A 21,110-nucleotide genomic window follows, 5' to 3' on the forward strand; every position below is an offset into this window, starting at 1 on the left:
CCAGATGCCAGTGTATCGAGCGGTTTGGGGGTGCCCCACCATTGTCTCCACCAAACCCTGCTGTGGTTGCCTTGAATCACAGCCTTGGTTGCTGTCAGGAAGCAGCAGGGATCCACGTGGAGCTTGTGTTAGTTGGTGTGGGGCTGTGGAGGGCCCCTGGGCCTGTGCCGGGGCACTTGGAAACCGTTTCTAGGGAAGGGAGCAGGTTTCACAAAACATGAAGCTAATTAGCAATGCAGTTTGCATTTCCATCATTTCCAGGCCGTTTGCCTGTCCTAAAGCAAGGTCTTGTGCAGCTGAAAGGCTTCCAGGTCTGTGGGGGGGCAGAGAGGCAGCGGGGACTTGAATGTAGAGCCCGGAGATGGACATTGCCAGGAGGAGCTGCAGGCACTGCTGGGGCCGTGGGGAGGTAGAGCTGCTGCAGCCCGGCCTGCATCTTCTCCCCGGGTATGGCTGGGATGCCTCCCATGGGCATTTCATGCAAAACGTAGTTTTTTTTCTGACTATTATGCCTGCCATTTTAAGATACCAGGTAAAATTTTTATGTCAAGCTTTGCAATTACACATTTTGACACTTGTTTCTGTAGGCACTTACATGGGCTCCCTTTAACTGTATGAGGAGGTTTAAAATGTCTATCTAAAAATAATAAATTAAATTCTTCCATTCATTAGATATCATTTTTGTGTCCTGCATTGCCTCTCAAAACTGTGTATTGCTGTGTGTATTGTGCTGTAAAATATATGGTAGGATGGAAACACTTTTACATCGCTTCCTGTTATTTGACCCGAAGAGCTTTTGTTCAGTCTGATAATGGTGCAGAATTGGAAGCATTCAATCTTGCATTAATGTAAATAAAGTTTGATTTGATACTTTTGGTGAGGTATTTATAGGTAGAGTGCAAAAGGTTGTGTCAAGAAACTTAATGTTCTTATAAGAGCGAGATTAGATTAGGAGCTAAGAATGTTTATACAGATTTGGTTGAACAGACAATTGCGTATTTTGGTTCCAGCATTTAACTCTGGCAAAGGTTTTTTGATTGGAACCTACTTGCAATAAAGCACTGTGCCAAAATACAGATGTATGGAGCTAAAAAGAGATGAGAATTGACTTTCAGAATACCCAGTCAGCAATGGTAAAATGTGCAAATACCAAAGAAAATGCTAGCATTCATCTTCAGATAATGTGGTTGGCAATGAGTCTCTGGAGGTGAGTAACTATAAATTCTAAGTTTCCCAGGAGTATTTAAACAAATGGAGTATGGGAAGCTACTTCATGGCAAATGGAATAAGGGAACTGCAGTTACAGAATTTGAGACTCATCCTTATATCCCATAAATACCATGTCACAAAATACCCAAAGAAAAAGATGTCTTTCCCATTTAAGACTGGCAGCAAGAAGTGTTTTCTGTTTTAATGGGGGAAAAAAAGTTGTTCTTTCACTTTTTTCCTGAAGGGGGGAAAAAAAAATCAGTTTGTTCCAGATCGTCTCCTCTTTAATATTATGTAGTTTCTGAAATGTTACTTTAATCTGCTAGACATATCTTTAATTTGGAATGCCTACACAAGTATTCGAATATTTTCTTTCACTGAATTTATTGTATTACTGCATTATTATTACCTCAGTGGAATATGAGTGAATGCTACCATAAAAGCCTTAATTTCTGTACCACAATGCGTGACTTGAAGCTATTTCAAAATACCTTGTTTATATTTGTGCCAGTTAAATGCCTCTGGAGATGTCTGGTCATATTTTAGGAAAGCAAGGTAGAACTTCTGCTGGAGCTTGCAACTCTCATCCTATATGATGTGGTTTCTGCCTCTTGGGTTTTTTATGTTCATGTGTGGAAAAGATCTGGATTGATACAAGCTGTTCTTGAACATAAAAATCCTGTCATTGAACTAGCATCAGCCAGGGAAAATAGTGCTGTCTTTCTTATGGGGACTGCAGTTTGTAACATTGTGCTCCTGTTGGTGTGTTCAGGAAGCTCAAGTGATGAGAGTGTAAGGAGGAACTGATGTACTTTCTATTCTGCTCTTTGCTATTCATTGCCAACAATATTCTTGTCTCTGATTTGTCCAGGATTAAGCAACTAGATCAGAAGTTTTTTAGGTTTATGAATTTAATTCCTTTCTCAATTTTTGTCTTCTAGTTAGCAGACTGGAAGAGAGGGAAGCAGAACTCAAGAAAGAATACAATGCTCTTCATTCAAGACACACAGAGGTAGGTCATTATAACAAGATACTGTAAAAATGTATATCTAAGGAAGACGTCCTATCCTGAGCAACTGAAAATTATTGCGTATTTAATCTATTCACTGATACTCTGATACTTGGATATTTGTTTTCTTAATGTTGGTTGTAACCAGGTGTCACTTGAGATTTAGTTTTCATCTCATTCATATCCCCGGATATGTTTTTTTCCATGTTAGTTTGATTATACCTTCTGTAGCTTTCTCACACTTTCAGAATACAAAAAAAAAAAAAAGGAATTTGCTTTTTTGTATTTTAAAGACAGTTTTTGAAAGCACACTAGCAGATTTCAAAGAAATAGAAACAAAAAAAAGTTGTCCTTCTACTGAGCATCATGATCAGAAAACCTTGCCGTACTTATTGATAGCTGTTTTAAAAAAAAAAAAAGTTATTGCTGATAAACACAGCACAAGTTTGACTTTGTCTATTAAGTTAAATAAAAACAAATAGCCACACTGCTAAAAGAACGTTCTGTAGCATAAAGGGACTTGCAATGCTTTGATTTTTAACTGCAGGTTGTTTTTCCCATGCAGGGATGCTTACTGCCTAGTTAGCATATTTATTTTAGTAAGGAAATCCCTATGTTCTTTGAATAATTCTGATCAGTCTGAAGTACTCAATAGCACAATTCTCGTTCTTCCCCTTACTCTGATTGCTTTGCCTTTCTTATTTGAAAGATCAGATAGCTGGTTTAGGAACATTAGTAACAGAGGGGAATGTGATATTGACTATTTGTAGTTTGAAGGATGTGAGGGAAGGAGAAGCAAGCATTAGTGTTGGGTTTGGTTACCTTTTAATACGTAGCATACTCATCTTAAAATTGCTTTAATACTGACAACAGCTGGAAGTCATTTGGAATGGCAGCCAGCATATAGCATTCAAGTATTGCATGACAAGACCTCTGCTTTTCGTATTTTTATAATGTTGCATTTGCTGTAATTTTAATGTATTTAAGATCACATTTGTTACTAAATAGTTACTTTAGAAGCTGCAGCTGTTGAAAACTGGAAACTTAAGTAAAACACGAAGTGACAAAGGTTAATGCTGCTCAGTTGTAGGCTTGCTTCCTTTTGAGTTGAAAGTGCTTCAGAGTACTGTGTGCCTTCACAGGTTTGGTTTAGTTCAGTTAGACCCTATGAGTTACTACCACAATAGAAATGGCACAATTTTTTTTATCAAATCTTCTTTTGCAGAGTTTGAGTTAACTAAATGTGTGGGGTACCAGTAATTCACTGAAATGCTAATGAAACATTCTGAATATCTTTTTACGTAGGTTTTGCTCCAAAATGGACAACAACCTTTGCTGGTTTGATTCCAATTTATCAAATGCTCTTACATCTTACATTCACTTTCTTTGGTGTAGGGAGAAGGTTGTCTTGGGTTTTATTGTCACTGAGGTGATTATGTCCTTCCTTCATAAAGAAACGAGTTGTAATGTGATATGGCATATCCATATCTCTGTGCTCCTAAAAACAGGTCTCTTGTTTTCTGTGCTTCCTTTCAGTATGCTTGCTTCCTTTGTTCTTCATTTGTTCCCTTGTTTTAGTATTTTGACATGTTTCACCTCTTTCTTTGTTTAGCCAACTTCTTACAATTCAAAACACTAAGGAAATCAGGGTGATGCAGAAAAAACATGTTTTACATAGTTTCTAAAAACAAACACCCTTGCCATAGGATATTTCTGCTTTTGTGTATGTAGACTTTGATCTCTGTCTTTAGGTGACATGTATATATGTTACAAAGGCATACAAAACTCTCAGGCCATCAGCTGACATCTACTGAAATACAACAGTATATTAAAGATAAAGCATGGAGAATTGATGGGGTAATGAACTTGTAGGCTGAGAAAGCTCAGCTCTGGAGTGGGGACTAAGGACAAAGCTCCCAGCAGTACGATTGTTTTTAGAAGGTTAGGGGTCTTTTTAACAGCTGTGACAGTCCTCAGGAAGTAACTAGATATTCTTCATCTGTGCTCTTAACTATATTTTTGATTACAATTAGACCATTGCCAATTTTGTAATCTGTGAATTTGTGAGACAGTCTGAGGTATGTCAAGAAGATCAGCATTTTATTGCAGGTTTCTGGTGTGTGTTTGAGACTTAAGGACTGGAAGAGACTGATAATAGTCCCCTTCTTCCCTCTTCCCCTTTGTGATTTCCTGCTTCCCCTTCTCCCAACAGACAGATCTTCATGTTTTAGGTCTGTGCAGGTCCTAATGCAAGGTATTTTAGCAAATGCTCAATCTACTTTAAGCAGTGTTATCAAGTGCACAGATTTAAATACTTCGATCACAATACATATTTGTAAAACCTTTTGTATGTTATTTTTTATAGGAAGGAATACTTTTTTCCTTCTGAATCAGCTTCACTATTGTCTTTGCAAGTAATCTGGTTTTGGTACTTACTGAAATGACAATTGTTTTCCTTTCAGTTGACCAGATAACGAATGGAGTATTAGATTTTTTTAGTGAAGATGTTGGCAGTGATTGCTCTGACAGATGTCACATAAAAGATGCAGCTTGCCTGTATTTTCTGCCATCTTAATTTCTACCAATTTTTCTCTATTCTCCCTGCCTTTGCTATTTGCTTCCTTTCATCCTCCTCTGCCCAGCTTCTTTAATCACGATTTAATATTTCAGACTTGGATGGCTTCCTCTTCTAACTCTGAACTTCCCTGAGGCTCTGTGGCCATGCTGTCAAGTGCTAGGAGTGCTCAGCAGTGCAGCCTGCTAGGGACGGTGCTCTGCATTGCAGCCAAGGGCACCAGCCTGCCCTGGCAGTGAGGCATCTGTGCAGCTGCAGAGGCAGCAGGACTGCCCTGACTTGTTAAAGCTCACAGAAGAGGCTTTAGCCCTCTTCATCCTTCTGTCAAATTAGCCTATGTCTGTCTTCCCAGTTCTACATACACTGGGAGGTGAGCTAATGGGTGTGAGTGCCATATATTCCGTAAGCTTCCTTCCCTTCTAAGCCTGTGCTTGAGCTAACTGGCTTGATTTTAAGTGGATTAGGGTGTGATAACCTCAGCGTTTAGTTGGCACATTTGAAGGTGGAGCATAGCTAGGCATTTGTAGCAGATACTTGAGATGTTGGCTTGTTGAGTCAGAACAGAATGCATGAATGCAGCCTGGACGTGTACTCACATCCTTGTGGTGATTCCCTGCTTAGCTAACGTGCTCTGCTCCTTTGTCTTTCTGTTGCTTACAGCTGGTTTTTGTTTTTTCACCAATATTACTATGGTTTAACACTCAGAATGGATGAGCAATAAAGCAGCATGCTGCTTTATTTGTTCCTGGATTCTAACTTCTGGAGATGTATATTGTTTTCCTCTTCCTAGAGCTGTAAAGGGCCAGATGCAGGAAATGATCACGCAGCCATGATGACAGTATGCTAAAAAGCTAAAGGGTTGGACACGGTCTAATCCAAAAATCTCTTTTTATAGAATAAAGAAAAAAATTCTGGTATGCAGTTATAACTTATCTCAAATACAATTTTGTTAAATATAAAATTGACTCCTTACATTGCCTGTATAAGAGCAGACCTGTTATCTGCACGTACCTGCTGGAGATTGCTTACCTGTGCTGCAAAGAGGTGATGCGCTGCTTCTCGGGACTCGGAGCAAACCCCTAAAGTAGCATGTAAAGGGGCATATTTTCTTTTGCTATGTAGTTGATAGGGCACATTTAGTCTTCAAACAAACCTTTAAAAAATTGTTACATGTTCATTGCTCAGGAAACCAGGGCAAAGCACTTCTTACTGTTTACTTGAGAGTTGACTAACACCTGTAGCACCTCTCTGCGCAGATTTCCAGAATAAAACTTCTGCTTAAGCAAGCACTTTTTTATCTTTTGGGAAACACAAGGGTAAGATGGTTCGATATCGCTCTTCCTGACACAGAGAATATGGGCTTAGTTTAATGAAGCATAATTGGGCCATGCAAATTTCTCACTGTTTTGCACTGATACAATGTGACAGAACAGTGAGCCTATCCCTGGCATTGGGTGTGCACTTTGTCAGGTTCAGTTGGATAAACAAGTGTCCTGGGCAGGTCATAGTGTGGGGAAACAGGAAGAGAAGGCTAAATGGAGAGGGATGCTTCCAGCTTTGGCTGAGCCTGGGGACCACACTTGGTGTCTTTGAGGTTATACTTCGGATATTTGTTCCAACATATTGTTTTTCTCAAGCCTTATGCTAAACATTGGCACCTTGATGTAAAAACCTAGATTTAGCATCTTTACATGTTATTGTAACTGCCAGCAACATCGTCTTTTATGTGGATAAAGAAGCATCTGGTTCATCAGTGGGAATGTTACCGAGGTGACAAGCTCATCACAAACCCTTAAAGGTAAAAGAGTTACATGGAAGTTCATTTAGGACTCATGTACTAAATCAAGGTGATTCTAAAAACGTCCATTACCTTAATAGGTCTAGATTATGTGGGACACAGAAATGTCTATATATACACAGTTGGTCACCTGTTCCCAAAGGGAAGAGCTGCTTGTGCCAAACCTGGCTGGATCTGCAGACTGAACAGTGAGCACTGTCGTGCAGAGCCTCGTCTGACAGTGAGAGAATTGCCAACTGCTGTCCTCAGGGGGCTGAAGCCTTGACACGAAAAGGAACAAGAAGAGAAAGGAAGGCATGAAGGAGATGCTTTCAACTCGGTTAAAGAAAAATGCTCAGACTGGGGTTATGGATTTATACACCTTTGTGGCAAAAGAAGTAAAAGGCTTGTGTATATTGAGGGATTATTTGTAAGGGTAGGAATACAAACTAGTGCCAGGATGTTCGTCTTTCACTGAGCACAGAAGTTTGAGGGAGAAAAACCTGTAATATTTCATACTTCTAGAACTTGTCACATGCCGTATGTGTTAACGAAACTGAGTGTTTTTTGAGATGGAAAGACATTGGATGACTGTTGCTGCTGTTCAAGGGGAATGACTTGAGTATTGATGCAGTAATGTGTTCAAGCACTCATTATAGTTGTCTATTTCATGTGCCCTGAAATGAGTGAATAGGAGTTTTGAAATACTGTTAACTATGGAAGTTAACTTTTCCAAGTTTTGAGCTTTCTTTAATCCCTTCATCTATTGGTAACTGAGCAATGTATTTAATCACAAAAATGATGAAGAGTGGTTGGTATTTATTATGTTGTCTTTGGAGCAATTGGTCATATTCAAAATACTTGTGACCTTTGGAGGCAGCAAAGTGAGCTGTCAGTAGGAGAAGGTTACGAATGATTGAATATTGACTGCAACTTCTGTGAAAGAAGACAGTAGCTGTGGTCTTTTATTTATTATCTGTCCTTTTCTATAACTTTGTAAGAACAGTAGATACTCCGTTTCTTAAGTTATCAATAACATTAAAACTTGAGATAATGGAGTATTCTTAACATTCTTGATTGAATTTTGAGTGCTTTGACTTCTAGCACGTTATTTCATGAGACATTTATTTGGGTGAAGATGGTGCACTTCAAGGATATGCTGAGGCTCAGTAATTTCGGTTGAAAGGGCCACTGCATGTTGTCTAGTTCAAATCCCAGTGGTTTTGGAGGGAGTCTTCAAAATTTTGTTGCAAAGGAGCACTTTGAGATAACTTCTCAATGAATTACAGCATTTATCATTTCAAGGCTTTAATTATACTGATTTCTACAAGTTGAGAATCCATGGGCTGTGTCTCACGTTACGTGATTTCTGGCACCAGCTGTGTAGCCCCTCATCCCGTGTGTAGGGAAGGAGGGTGAGGAATTCAACTCCTTGCAGAAGGTATTCCAATATTGCCAAGTTTCATACATGTGACCCTGGATCAAGGCAGTGTGTAAGCTTTACATAGTTTTTTCTGACAGTGGGGACACTGCAGGCATCTGTACCCTGAATCTGTGGGGAAATTGCTGTGCTGCACTGCGCGTGCATGAGATGCATACGTTTGCCTTTCTCATCTTACTTTTGTGTTCTTATAGCTTATGCGCTTTGTGCTGAAGCATGAGATCTATGGATATGCTGCTTTCACCATCAGCATTATTTTCATCTGCAGAGCAATACTAAACTGCTTAGTCCTTTAAATTGACCTGCCCTCTAGCCGCTGTATGCGGGTAATAAATATGATGAGACATTCCAGTAAACAAAAGAATAACAGGCTGAGGGGAGGGAAGAAAGTAGGTTAAACAACATATTTTGTAAAACGCGGAAGTTAGACAGATTTTACTGACCCTACTCTTTTTTCCCATGTTGTAACTGTTCCTTGGAAAGGTATTAGTTCCTTAGCTTCTGTTCAGTGGCTTTAAAAAAAAAAAAAAAAAAAAAAAAGAAAAACAAGATGTTCTGTGTAAAACTTTATTTTTTTAAAAAATGCTGCCCTACAAATTGACATTTTTCCAGGTAGGTTGAGTTTTGTGCAATAATTTCCTTCTATGGTGGGGGGGGGTATACAAACAATACTGAATGGTCTTATATACATCTCAAACTAATTCATGATTGGTTTTTTCTCTAGGATTTCTGAATTATAGACTTGTTATTATGTACAACCCTGCTCAGGAAATATTGGAACACCTGATTTTGATTCCTTGATGGAAACAGAAAAAACAAGAAACATTGGGTAGTTGAAAGTGGAGTTTTCAGTTTTTTGATTGCTTCTGCATATAAGCAAGCATTTAAAAATAATTCAGAAAACAAATGAGGTGGTTGTAGTAAAATGCTGCATTTGTATCATTTGGGAGGATAAATTTTGTAAGCTTTTGACGGCAGTTAAAGTACATTATATAATGTTTCTCTAAAAATAGCAAGATAATATAATTCAGAGCAGAAAAAAGTATTTCGATTGAATGCAGGGAAAAGATCTGTATGTCATGTAATGTTGATTTATATGATGCCTATCAATCAGGATATCTTAAATCTGTTCGTAATATGAGAATTTTAGCCTAAGAATATTTATCCATATGTAGCTGATGCTGTCAACTGGTGTTTGCATTGAACTCCTGTCTTAGTAGCCTTGGACACATGAAGCCTGACTTGACAGAAACATGTAGGTGGAGGTTTCCAGGTCTTGCTGAATTTAGTCCTAATGTTTGAACATATCCTCACAAACAAAAGGTTATATAGTATTAGTTGTATAGGTACTTGTTAATAAAGGTGTTCTGAAAATGCGTCCACAAAAGTTGGACATGGTGGTCCTTGTTGGAGCCTTTCCAACTCGGAATATTCTGTGATTCTGAGAAATTCTAGTTTTACGGAATAGGTATAATTTCCAGAAAGAAGCCTTTGACATGGCTTGAATATGGTTTGGAAAAAAATTGCACTGAATTCTTGTGCAATATACCTATGATTTTTTTTCCTTTTCTGAGTGCCCTATTAATGTTGAATGTGAGCACAGAAATGCTAAAAATAGTCATGTAGGGTTCTCTCCAGGCTTTCAATGCTCTTCAGACTTTTCTATCTTTCATTCTGAAGATGCATGTCCAAATTAGCCTTTTAGAATGATGTGGCAATACCTGCTACTTCTCTCCATGCACGACCCAGATCAGTTGTCTGCTGAGCAGCATTGTCCTTAGGCTGATTGGAATCAGGGTTCATTAAATAAGTCATGACTGCAGGAGTCAGCATGTTGGCCCGTGGCTGTCTCTTCACAGAAGGAGAGGAAGCGATCGGAGCTCTTCTCAAGGACTAATCACAGGCACTCCCTCCTTTTTATGAGGAGTCCATCTAGGTGATTCGAAACCAAAGCTTTCTGTGTTCTCTGTAAGAGAAGTTAAATTTATTTAAATGTTGGGAGAAAGAGAATGCAGATCTTTTGCAGATTTTTTGCAGTTAGGCAATAAAATGTCATGTCAAGCAGATACTCTAATTTACTATAATTAGAGGTTTTAGCACCTAAAAAGGATTTGAGTATGGCACTTATTATAAACAAGAGTTTTGAATTTACTACATGCACTTTGGATGCTGGGATATTTCCTGTGCATGAATTCACAAGTTCTCTTTTTTTAAAATTATGGGATTCTCTGCTGGTTTGTGGCCTTACACACTATAATTTTACTTCTTTCTTTATCTATTTAATGTTTCTGAATGCTTTTACTATTTTTAGCATTACAAGAAAAAAATATATTGTATTAGCTAAGAATTACACAACTGTACTAAAAGCAAGTAGTATTAATTTTACTGTTTCTGTCATTTTAAACAGATGATTCACAATTATATGGAGCACTTGGAAAGAACCAAACTTCATCAGCTAACAGGGGGTGAACAGTTAGAATCCACTACACACAGTAGAATTAGGTAAGCTATTTATTATGCTCTCACCCTGAAATGAAAGAAAAATCCATTCGTTTGTGTTTGCAAGACTTTGTTCTTTAATCCTACAACAACGATTTGGCTGAATCAGAAAGATTTGTTGTATGATTGGAATGCAGTAAGAGAATAGCATAGAAACTAGTAGAGAAAAGCTTTTGCTGTTGTACTGCTAAACATTAAGGCTAACGTACAAAGTGTATCTCAATTTCAGCTTTTTTTTGGTGTTTACATTCAGGTAGGTAGGAAAAAAATGTCAGCAGCTGTGACAAAATAATTGATACCGTGCTGTTGCTTTGTGTTCAGGTTGGTGGTGTGTATCTTGATACCCACTTGTTCTAAGGGCTCGGTGTGAATATATTATGCAGATTTTGAGCTTTCTAGCCTATGAACTCTGCGTGGAAGGAGGGGAGAAGAACTCCTGGGCTGGCTGTGTCTCTGCGTCGCTGCATAGATGCTGCGAGGAGCCCGGCAGCTCGGTGCGAGGGGGAGGAGAGGTGATGTCATTGCTTTGGAGCTGCTGCAGAAGAGTGGAAAGCTGCTGCTGATGGCATTGTTTTTGTGGCAGCGGCTGAATGACAGACTTTGCCTACAAAGATACACCCTCGGCCTCTGTGTAGCCTTCTTGGTTCCGGCGTTTCACCATGCCAGCACAGCGCCATGAATCCTGGATGCATGCTGCTATTTGTGTTTGGCTTCGTTGGCGGGGCGGTGGTCATTAATTCGGCTATCTTGGTATCTCTCTCTGTTTTGCTGCTTGTGCACTTTTCTATTTCTACTGGTGTGCCAGCTCTGACGCAGAACCTACCAAGGATACTCAGGTACTCTGACCCACTGAACCTTAGCTTCTCCTGCTCTTTCTTTTTCTCTGCTTTCTCTTTTCTTGTCAAACAAAAAGAGCAAGGACAAATTAAAGATGCAAATCGTGCATAAATTTCAAATTCTTCTGTAAACTTAATGTTTATGGACTGGGAATGTGGTAATATTTTTAAGCATTCAAATGTAGGTGCCCTTTGCTTAAGCAAGTTATAAGGTCTGTTAATGTATTTTTGTTCTTTTAAGAAAGCTATTGTTTTGGTTGATGGTAACCTGCAAAAAAAAAAGCTGTGGTGACAATCTCATGAATCAAGCTCACATTTATTGTATTGTCAGGTATTTGGCTGATCATGTGTAGCCATAAATATATGCAGACTGAGACCTTGTACTAATACATTCCATTAATTTTTAATCTAAAGAATTACATAAGAACAGCAAATTGATAATTGTTCAAATACATACTAATTAGTTGATTACGCTATTGAAAAAAAAATGTTTATTGGTTTGTGGGGGGAAAAAAATCTTTCATTATTTAAGCATTAGAGCTCTTAAAGCCTATTCACTATTGTTCAGCCAAATGTTATCCTCTCCTCTTTTCTGTACTTGTATGGCAACCTGCCAGCTCTCTGTCCTCCCTCAAGTTATGTTCTGTGTCCTAGTTGCCTGGAGCAGTACCAGACATACATTAGAATATGGTTACCAAAAGTAATCCTGATATGCTTTTGTACCATAATTACAAAAAGAGAGCAACTGGAAAATTTTAATGTAGCTTTCTGACCTGAAAACTTGACATGCTTCCCACTGTTGATGAACTTAATTTCAAAAAAAAAAAAGGGGCAAAAACAAACTTTGAGAGTGAAAAATGCTGGAAATGTTCTCTGAAAGAGCCATGTGATGTTCTCCTTGATACATGGCACATGTAGATGCTGTATGGTAGTATGCTTTTTAATGTAGGTCTCTGAGCACAGACGGGTTTTTCCAAAGCTTTCAAGTCCATCAGTAGCTTAAAAACCATGTGTTATTATTGAGAATAAATATGCATATTAAATACAGAGAAATAGTGTAACTATCTAGACTGGTTTAGTTGGGCTGTTTTTGTTTAAGACGAGCAAAAAACCTGAACCCATATTCAATAACCCCCAACTCTTAAAAACAAAACAAAAGCAGCACAGCAAAATATTGAGCTTCATGTTCAGAAAACTTCATTACAGTTCCTATATTTAAGGAGTCAGATAGTTTAAGATGTTTTTGTAAGGCGCTTTTCCTTCCCTGGTAAATATTTCATGGATCTGAGTGTTTTTGGAAGCCGTTCCCCCTCCCCCCCCAGTCAACTCTTCCTAGTAATATATTTTAGGAGTTATGGGAATTGGAGCTTAGTTCCTTAGTCTATTATTCATATCAAAAAGGTAAAAACATAGGGTGAAGGAATCCAGTTGTAAAAGAATTGTCTTGTTTTTCACATTAGCCAGCTGTTAAAACAGAGCATCTGGTTGTTTATCGTAAAGGTTCCTGTGAATGCTTCAATGCTTTATTTCAGAATAGTCAACAACCTGTGAATAAGTTGAGATTGCTTTAGTCTAATTAGATAATTTCTTTTAATACAGGCATCCAGCATCACATAGGAAGCCTTAATGTCCAAAATAAGGCCTCTTTTCAAACTTCATTTACAGTGCAGTCTTGCAATTCACCTGAACAGTATTTTAAGCACATCAAAATAGTTTCAAATAAATTTTATAATGAACCTATTCCACCAAAAAAGCACTTCTCAGCTGAGAACTCTTTTTCCAGTACCTGTTTTGTTTCAATTCTCTATTCTGAAGACTACAAAGCAAACAAATCTGTCTCCTTCGAACCATTGCTCCAGGAGGCGTTTTCCAAAGCAAGGGGCCCTTCAATGCATGCTTTATAAGCTTTCTTTTGGACTGAAGGGATTCTTTTTTCCTTTTTTTCCCTGCCGGATTTCTTAACCAATGAAATGTTTTCAGTCTTTTATCATAACTTAAGCTTATGTGGTGTCCTTTGTTCCCTGCATGCATGAGAGTTGTGGGAAATCTAAAGAAAAGCAGCACCTATCACAATAGCGGTAACTGCTGGAATCCAATTATCTTAAGCTCTTTGGCTATTTTTTTTTTTTCATGAAAACTTATCAGAGCAGTAACTTTGAAAAATGCAAGCCATATGATGCTTTTTATTTTGTAACCCTGATTAATTTTGCTTTACTTGCTTTGCTGCCTGATTTGCTGTGCTAAACTACTCCTGAATTAACAATTGAAGATGGAACGATATTTATGAAAGACCAAGACACGAGCAATGTGAGAGTTTGAGACTCCTATGACAGGGAATCTTTGTATCTCTGTACTGCGAAGGTTCATGCCAAACCGTTTACCATTAAAATATTGCTATTTTTGCTGACTTTTTAATTGATTAAATTCTAAATACAATCCCTTCTTGACTAACTTTCCTTCTTGGTTTAAAATTTAAAAAAGTTTTTCCTATGCTTTTTAACATTCCTTTTTGTGGTTTTGCATATAGCTTATAAGTAGGTACTAATTCTGCATAGAACTGTGTCACAGTTAAGTTTAATTTGTGAAAAGCCTGGTTGTTAAAAAGATGAGGTGGTGATTTGACTCAATATAATGCTAAAATATACAAAATCTCTCCGGTCGCAATATTGTCTGGATTATCTCCGTAGGAATAGTTAACGGCAATATTTTCTCATGAAGCTCAGTCTTCTGCCATCACTTGTGTGCACTTTGATCTTTTGGTCTACAGTATACTGAAAACTTTGCTTGAGCTGCACTGGTTGATTACGGTCCCATTTTTTGCTTCTGTATTTCATTGTTCTAACTCAACAAATACATTGTTTTGTCTCAATTCTATGCCTGGCTGATATTTTTCCTTCTCAGGGCTGGCTCTAGCATCCCATGAATTGCATTCTACACAATGTTTTTGTCTCTTGCTATCAGGAAGTATTAATCTTTTTCTGTTTACTGATAACACTATTGATAGCAAGACTGGATTTGGGAATCTTTTGTGGAAGGGATCAACATACAAAGCTTTGGAACTTCCAAATGTTGTTTGTTGTAGAGAAGGGATAAAGTTAGCAAAGGTAGTGAGGAGTTAGGATGAAGTTATCTACCTTTCATGTTGTTGAAGTAAATCTTAAGCTGTAGTTGATGTAACATAGTCAGTACTGCTACTTATGGCAGCAGTCACGTCATGGCATTGGTTGCTCTTTTCTTGCTGTTTTCAAATTTTCCTGTGGCCCTACAGTAAAGCAGAGTACTGAACTGGTCTTTGTTAAAACTATAAACTTTTTAGCTGGGCTGGTTTTAACACTTGTAATTCCTTGATCTGTTTATTTTACCCAGTTACACAAATGAATATAATTCATGTGACCTTAAATTTGAACTTTTGGTCGATGTCTTATGACTTTGCCAAATGCTTATATTACTGATATAGTTGTTGAAGTTGTTAGAGAGTATCTTGCAAAAAAAAAAAAAAGTGTTTCGAGTGGCTGCTGAAAACTAATTTTTCTGAAGTAGACATTTCTGTTTTAAACTGCTGTTTGTGTTATGTTTCTGTTAGTTTGCTATAGATTAGATTCAGTGCAATCAATGTTGCTGCCTAAAGCCATGGAATAGCCCAATCTGCAATTAATCAAATCATGTGAAATGTGGAATTAGTATGTGCTGTAATACAAACTGCATATGCTGCATTGTATGTTCAGTAGAGAACAGGTTATGAACATTTGAACCTGTAACTTTACGACTTCCCTGCTGATTTTAGAGGTGAACAGGAAAAGCTATGTGACATCTGAAATAGTTGACAAAATCTGTCCTTTTTCAAACAGAAAGGAGCGTCCAATATCACTGGGCATCTTCCCGTTACCTCCAGGGGATGCACTGCTTACGCCTGAAGCTCAGAGAGAAGCAGGAGAAACACCTGGGTCAGAGCACTGGAAATTCCACGAGCTAAGCCAGCCACGATCCCACACAAGCCTGAAGGTAAGTTGTTAGTGTGGCTGTCCTGTGCATTACGAGAAACCCCTATAAAAATGTTACACTTTGCTGCCGGTAGAGAGAAAAATGGAAATGAAAGAGAAGAGACAGAACCCTGAATCACGTTCGGTTACACAGCTGTGTATTTTGCAAACAAGTGGTAATGCAGTTCTCTTATTCCCAAGAGTGTTTATTCCTGACCAATGACCATTTTGAAAGGCCAGTCACTATTTCTTTACAGCCTAGGTATGTAACTAGATAAGCAGGTCTGCCAACTCAATATCCTTTTGGAAGGAAAGCTTTGGCTATAGGCAGTACTCTAATGCAGCCGCTGCCTTCTCTCAGACTACCGTAGAGTTGAGTGACCTAACTTTCCTAAATTAGCTTGTGATGTGATTTCCCTTATGTGTAGCTTGGCTATAATTTCTCCAATTGTTCTGTGTCCCAGCAGTGGGAGGTGGCATAGAGCAAGCTGCAGAAAGGGGAAAAATAGAGGAGTGGTGTTGGTGTGTGGTGAGCTTAGTGGTTGGGACTAGGGTGCAGGAACACAGCAGGAGCAGGTTGAAGAACTCCAAACTGTGTAAAGCCTCTGCCTCCTGATGCTGCTGAGGTGTACTAGGAGATATGGTTGTGCTGTTATTTCTGAAGATGTGTGCAGCTGAGGGGAAAGTGAACTTAATATACAGCAGAAGAATACTAAACTGATAATAAATAGCAATCCAGAAGTAACTGGAACTTTATTTTTTTTTATTATTATTATTTTTTAATCTAGAGGTCACATGGAGCTAATGGGAAGTGATGAATTATAAAAAGATATCAGTGACAACAGGAGTTTGAATCTAAAAAACTGTCACTTACCACACTATTCCCATTGTGCCATCTTGGATTTTAGTTTTCCTGTTCCCTTTGTCCCATGCCAATTGATTTCAACGAATTGACAGAGCTCTTTTTAGGAGAGCTGACTGTAATACAGATTAGTTATGACTAAGAATAGGTGGAGGTGGAATAAAAAGGGGAGTTTCTGATCCCATCCTGTGCCCTTAGAAAGATTATAATGGCTACTATATGTCATCAAAAAAAGGTTTCTTGGTATAGTTCCACTCAACTCTGCTAGAAGAATGTGGAAAATAATGTAAACTAACTTTTAAAGCCTATTCAGTCAGAGTAAGTTTCTTTAGTCCAAAGCAGATTTATACTTGTGAACATAAAATACTTCTGAAGTGAACCTGTGGGATGACATGATATATTGAGGTCATAACCAGAATTTGAAATTTTTTCTTTTAGTTCTGATTTTTCTCTCTAAATACTTTAACAAGTACAAAGTAAGGGTCTGCTGCTTTCAGGCATGTTTGCAATTCATTGATGGACAGTAATTCCTTGTAAAGTATCACAACAGTAAGTGTCAGGGAGAAACCCAGACTAAAAAGGCAAAGTAATCTGTAGGAATACAGAAGGAACATTACCTTGTCTTCCAATATTACTCAGTACAGTTGTGTATGTTCCATTCGTTCTCTTCTACTTATTTCTGCAAGGTATTGCAGGTGAGCCACAACTACTCCAGTTTTAATGATCTAATTTTTAAACTAATTTTGCAGTATTCAGGAAAGCTGGCAACATTGCCAAAACGGTCAGATTTGCTAAGTTAGCACTGACTTCCAAATGCTTGGTCTTTGAGATATTCGGATTTTCCTGCACTTCATGGAGTTGCATTTCGTTTTCAATAGTTTTTGGACCAAACATTCACAATAGTTTAATGAGCATTGTTTCTGAGAGTTATCTACTGCATTTTTTTCTTCAGCTAGCTAAGTCAGAAATGTAAAGTATGGGGTTACTTGAAATCCCTTTAAGCAAAGGGCTGTTCTCTTCACTATTTTCTTTGTCTATCAAGACATGTTTCTGGAGTTTTGTGTGTGAAAGTCAGTGGTCAGTCTGCTGCATCAGTTAGTGGATGCTTTTGGAACACAAAGATGTAGAAATGTTTGAAGAGAACCATTGGCTCTGTTAAGACTTTATTCTGTGTTTGTGTGATCTCTGGATTCTCTTGGTAAGAGGTATCATTTCCTCCTTTCTGTCACTACTTGGTAAAGTATGAATCATTGGCTGAACTTAACAAATTCAATAAGCAATTGGGTAGATAGTGTAGTTTTTTTTGGAAATGGACACCAAATATGTCATAACACCTTAGAATCTTGGTTTCATTTTCTTGAGTAAGAAAATCATTTTCTTGGTTTTCTTCATTTTCTTGGTTTCATTTTCTTTTGGGGGTAATTTCAAAATCAATAAGTCAATTACTATCAATTTCCTAACTGATAAGAAGGTATTGAAGGAAAGAGTTTATTTCTATGCTTGCAAATTCCAAGTGGAGATGTTACTATGTGATGCAAGCTTTTCATTTATGCAGATATACACAGATGTGTGTCTTCCTGCCCTCAGAAAATGAAGTCTTACCTTGCAAGGAAGTAGCAAAAGTGTAAAATAAATAAATAAAAATAAAAATAAAAAAATTACAACTCCTAGTAATCTTGCACTTGGAATGAATATTGCACTTAATGCAAACCTAAGAACGTGTGTCTGCTTGCCAGGTTTTTTGTTTTTTAAGCAACCTTAAACTTAAGCTTCACTTCCTTCTTGAAAAAGGATGCGAGCAGTACAATGAATTAAAGCTTCACAAAATATAAACTTCCTTCTTTCTTGTCATGTTTTGGTTTCCTGAGCTAACAGATGAGTGCTGTTAGATGTCACGGGATGCCTAGGAGCCTTGCTTTCACCTCTGATTCACAAACAAGACCATAAAAGAGCTTTTTGTCAAGACTTGCTTTCCTGCCTTCGTTTTGCATGTAGCAGTCTCAGTATTTCGTCTGTTTCCCAAAGATATTTCTCTAACACTTTGGAAAACAGTGGCCTAAATAACCAGTTGGTGTTTGTATCTACAGAGAGATCATGTTCACTGGTATGCTGCTGTTTAAGTCACAGTTAAGATGCCGGTACAGTTCTACGTGCTGTAGTTCTACACTAGTTTAATGCGTGTTCTGCATCAGTACTTGAGTATCCTCTGAGAGGCTATTTTTAGACGTTATACGAGTTTTGGAAAAGCACATTTTAGAGCAGCTTTGGGAAGACCGTCAGCAATTTACTGTGCAGCTAGAAGGATTACTAATACGGGAATACACACTGCTGTGTAATACTTAACAGAAAAGCATCATAAACCTGTTGGTATACTTTATAATCTCAGATTTTAAAATAGTATTAAAATAAGGATGTGTATTTTGTAGTTACAACCTCCTTAACAGGAGCGAAACCACAGCCTTAGTTATTCACAGCCATGAATCTGGTAATACTGGCTTAAGTTACTCTTTTCGTTCCTATTTCTTTAGATCTGCATATTCTTCAGAAAAATGTAGGATTTTTGGCACTTGTTCTTTAGAAACAACCATGACTCTTCTAATATTTTAACTTATGCTGACTTTTCAATGCTAATTCATCCGTTTTAGGATGAGCTCTCTGATGTTAGCCAAGCAGGCTCAAAATCTACTACTCCAGCATCCACGGCTGCTTCTGATATACCTGCATTGCCTGCTGAAACTCCTCAGAAGGAAGATGTTGAAGGACTTGCGAAGGGCACAGATAAGCAGAGTGAAAAGCCAGACGTAAGCAAGAATATTGAAGTACAGGTAGCTCAAGAGACAAGAAATGTGTCCACTGGTGAGCCGCATATACTTTTTAGTAAATGAATTATTATGGACCTATACATAACCCTTAATGAAATGCCTTAATTCTGCCAGAAATGATAAATATTTTTTACTTGATATTTTTAGGAGAATGAAATATTGGTGAGAGAAGTCTGTTGTTTATTGGTGGTATTAGTCCTTATTTTTCTAGAATCAGAGTCATAAATGACATTCCCTTGTGAGCAGCAGAAGTAACACTCATCTAGACACAAAGTCATGAAATGAGGTAGACGTTCCTTGATTGCTAATATAAAGGAGTGGGGAATAATGACCATTTAGTGATTAGAGAGAGGCCTTCTCTAAAAAATGATTTTTTGCCTATTACTGTTGAGAGTTGCAACTGGAACTTCAATTCAGTTACAGGCAAGGATAGTGTTTTCTCAGTGAGGATGCCAAAGAAACCGAAGCCTTCTAAGAGTGCTGATAAACTACATTGAAATAAACTTCTGCTGTACAATAACTTTATTAAATTTCAGTTGGTCTATAAGAGAGACTTGCTTAGAAATTCCAATGTCTGTGCTAGGGTATCAAAATCCATAGATCTTGTTTAGTTGCTTAAATAAGTCTCTGAACACAGATATATTGAATTGATCATCAACTTAACATTAATTTAATGCCTGTAATGTTGTGTGTCACAATTTAAAGTGATTTTTGATTTATGGAGACATACTACTTGATTTTCCCTAGGTGGAAATGAAAATGAAGAAAAGTCTGAAGTTCAGGCCATCATTGAGTCAACTCCAGAGCTGGATATGGATAAAGATCTCAGTGGATATAAGGGTTCTAGGTAAGTTGTGTGATGTGATTTGAGTAGGAAAACCAGTTTTAGAAGGTACCAGACTTCAGTTTTCATCTCTTTACTTGTTTTGAAATTTTAAGACCAAAGTCATGCGTTACATAATGAATCTCCTACTTCTGTGACCCTGTTTCTTTCCTCAGGAGGTTTTAAATGTAACAGCAGTTCTTCATTCTGTCACTATACTTCAAGTGAACATGCAGGGTACTTCATATTATAGCACGCTTAATAATACCTAAATATTCTTTTCATATTTCGAGGGTCTGTACCAAGAGGCCTTTTGTACTCGAATCTGGGTTTCAAGATATTAGCGTTTGTTAAGCTGACCTCTTGTGATTCCACCCAGTCTTCAAAATCTGGATTTAGGACTGACTCCTCAAGTGCTACAGCATTCTTCAGATTCTGATGGGAGAATCCCACTGCTGGTAGAGTGCCTTTGCCTGAGTCTGCTTCTTGTAGGCATTTGTTTATGAAGGGTAACATTAGGAAAACATATAAAAATAACATTTAGGACTTCAAGACAAAAGCTTCTAAAACTTTTATTCTGTTTTTATAGGGTAACAAATGAACTACTGGCAAAAAAAAAATATATGGAGAAAACATTCTTCAGAGTGGGAATGGACTTCTGCCTTTTTGATATGTTTGTTCTAATTCTTTAACAGCACTCCTACCAAAGGCATAGAGAACAAAGCATTTGACCGTAATACAGAGTCACTCTTTGAAGAGCTGTCATCTGCTGGTTCTGGCCTAATTGGAGATGTGGATGAAGGTGCAGATTTACTGGGTAAGAATGGTTCTTCAAAGATCCTGTTCAGAGGAGTTTTCTTTGTTAGTGGAGTGTATAATTGTCTTTAGTAGACTTACTGTTAAGAGCCATTTGCATGAAAATATCTGACTGTCATCCTAAGGTGGTTATTGGAATTATGCAAAAAAATGACATATACTATCAGCCATAATGTTTTTAGGTACTTATAGGGAAAACTGAAATAGAGTATAGTATAATATAAAACCTTTGTGTCAGATAACATCTTCAACCAAAGTAATCTTCAGTTTTAGGTAGTTTAATTCACATTATGCCAGTCTGTAATGGCCTGGCTTTATCACAACTCTGTGGAAGTTGTGTGGTTTGTAAGAAAATTGCAGTATAATGCAGTGGTGGTAACTGGAGAATCAGACTATTAATTAAAAGCAGGGGAAGGGGAAGAAACACATTTCCCTCTTTTCCACCAAGTGGCTTGCTGCTG

General features: G+C 37.8%; 1 protein-coding gene across 12 annotated transcripts in view; it reads left to right on the forward strand.

Moving 5' to 3' along the window:
* SPAG9 (sperm associated antigen 9) overlaps positions 1 to 21,110 on the forward strand; it is a 63,072-nt gene that overhangs the window by 16,372 nt on the left and 25,590 nt on the right. For 7 of the 12 annotated variants that reach the window (XM_032199741.1, XM_032199745.1, XM_032199747.1 and 4 more), the window contains exons 3-8: positions 2,151 to 2,221; positions 10,419 to 10,513; positions 15,195 to 15,348; positions 18,834 to 19,044; positions 19,758 to 19,857; positions 20,529 to 20,650. In XM_032199741.1, coding sequence (XP_032055632.1) covers positions 2,151 to 2,221; positions 10,419 to 10,513; positions 15,195 to 15,348; positions 18,834 to 19,044; positions 19,758 to 19,857; positions 20,529 to 20,650 — 753 coding nt within the window. Of the gene's footprint in view, positions 1 to 2,150; positions 2,222 to 10,418; positions 10,514 to 10,996; positions 11,347 to 15,194; positions 15,349 to 18,833; positions 19,045 to 19,757; positions 19,858 to 20,528; positions 20,651 to 21,110 lie in introns of those variants that run through there. The other 5 variants (XM_032199749.1, XM_032199752.1, XM_032199751.1 and 2 more) reach the window with 1 other exon arrangement.

This window comes from Aythya fuligula, chromosome 18, assembly GCF_009819795.1.
Source record: "Aythya fuligula isolate bAytFul2 chromosome 18, bAytFul2.pri, whole genome shotgun sequence".
In the NCBI taxonomy this organism is placed as follows: Eukaryota; Metazoa; Chordata; class Aves; order Anseriformes; family Anatidae; genus Aythya; species Aythya fuligula.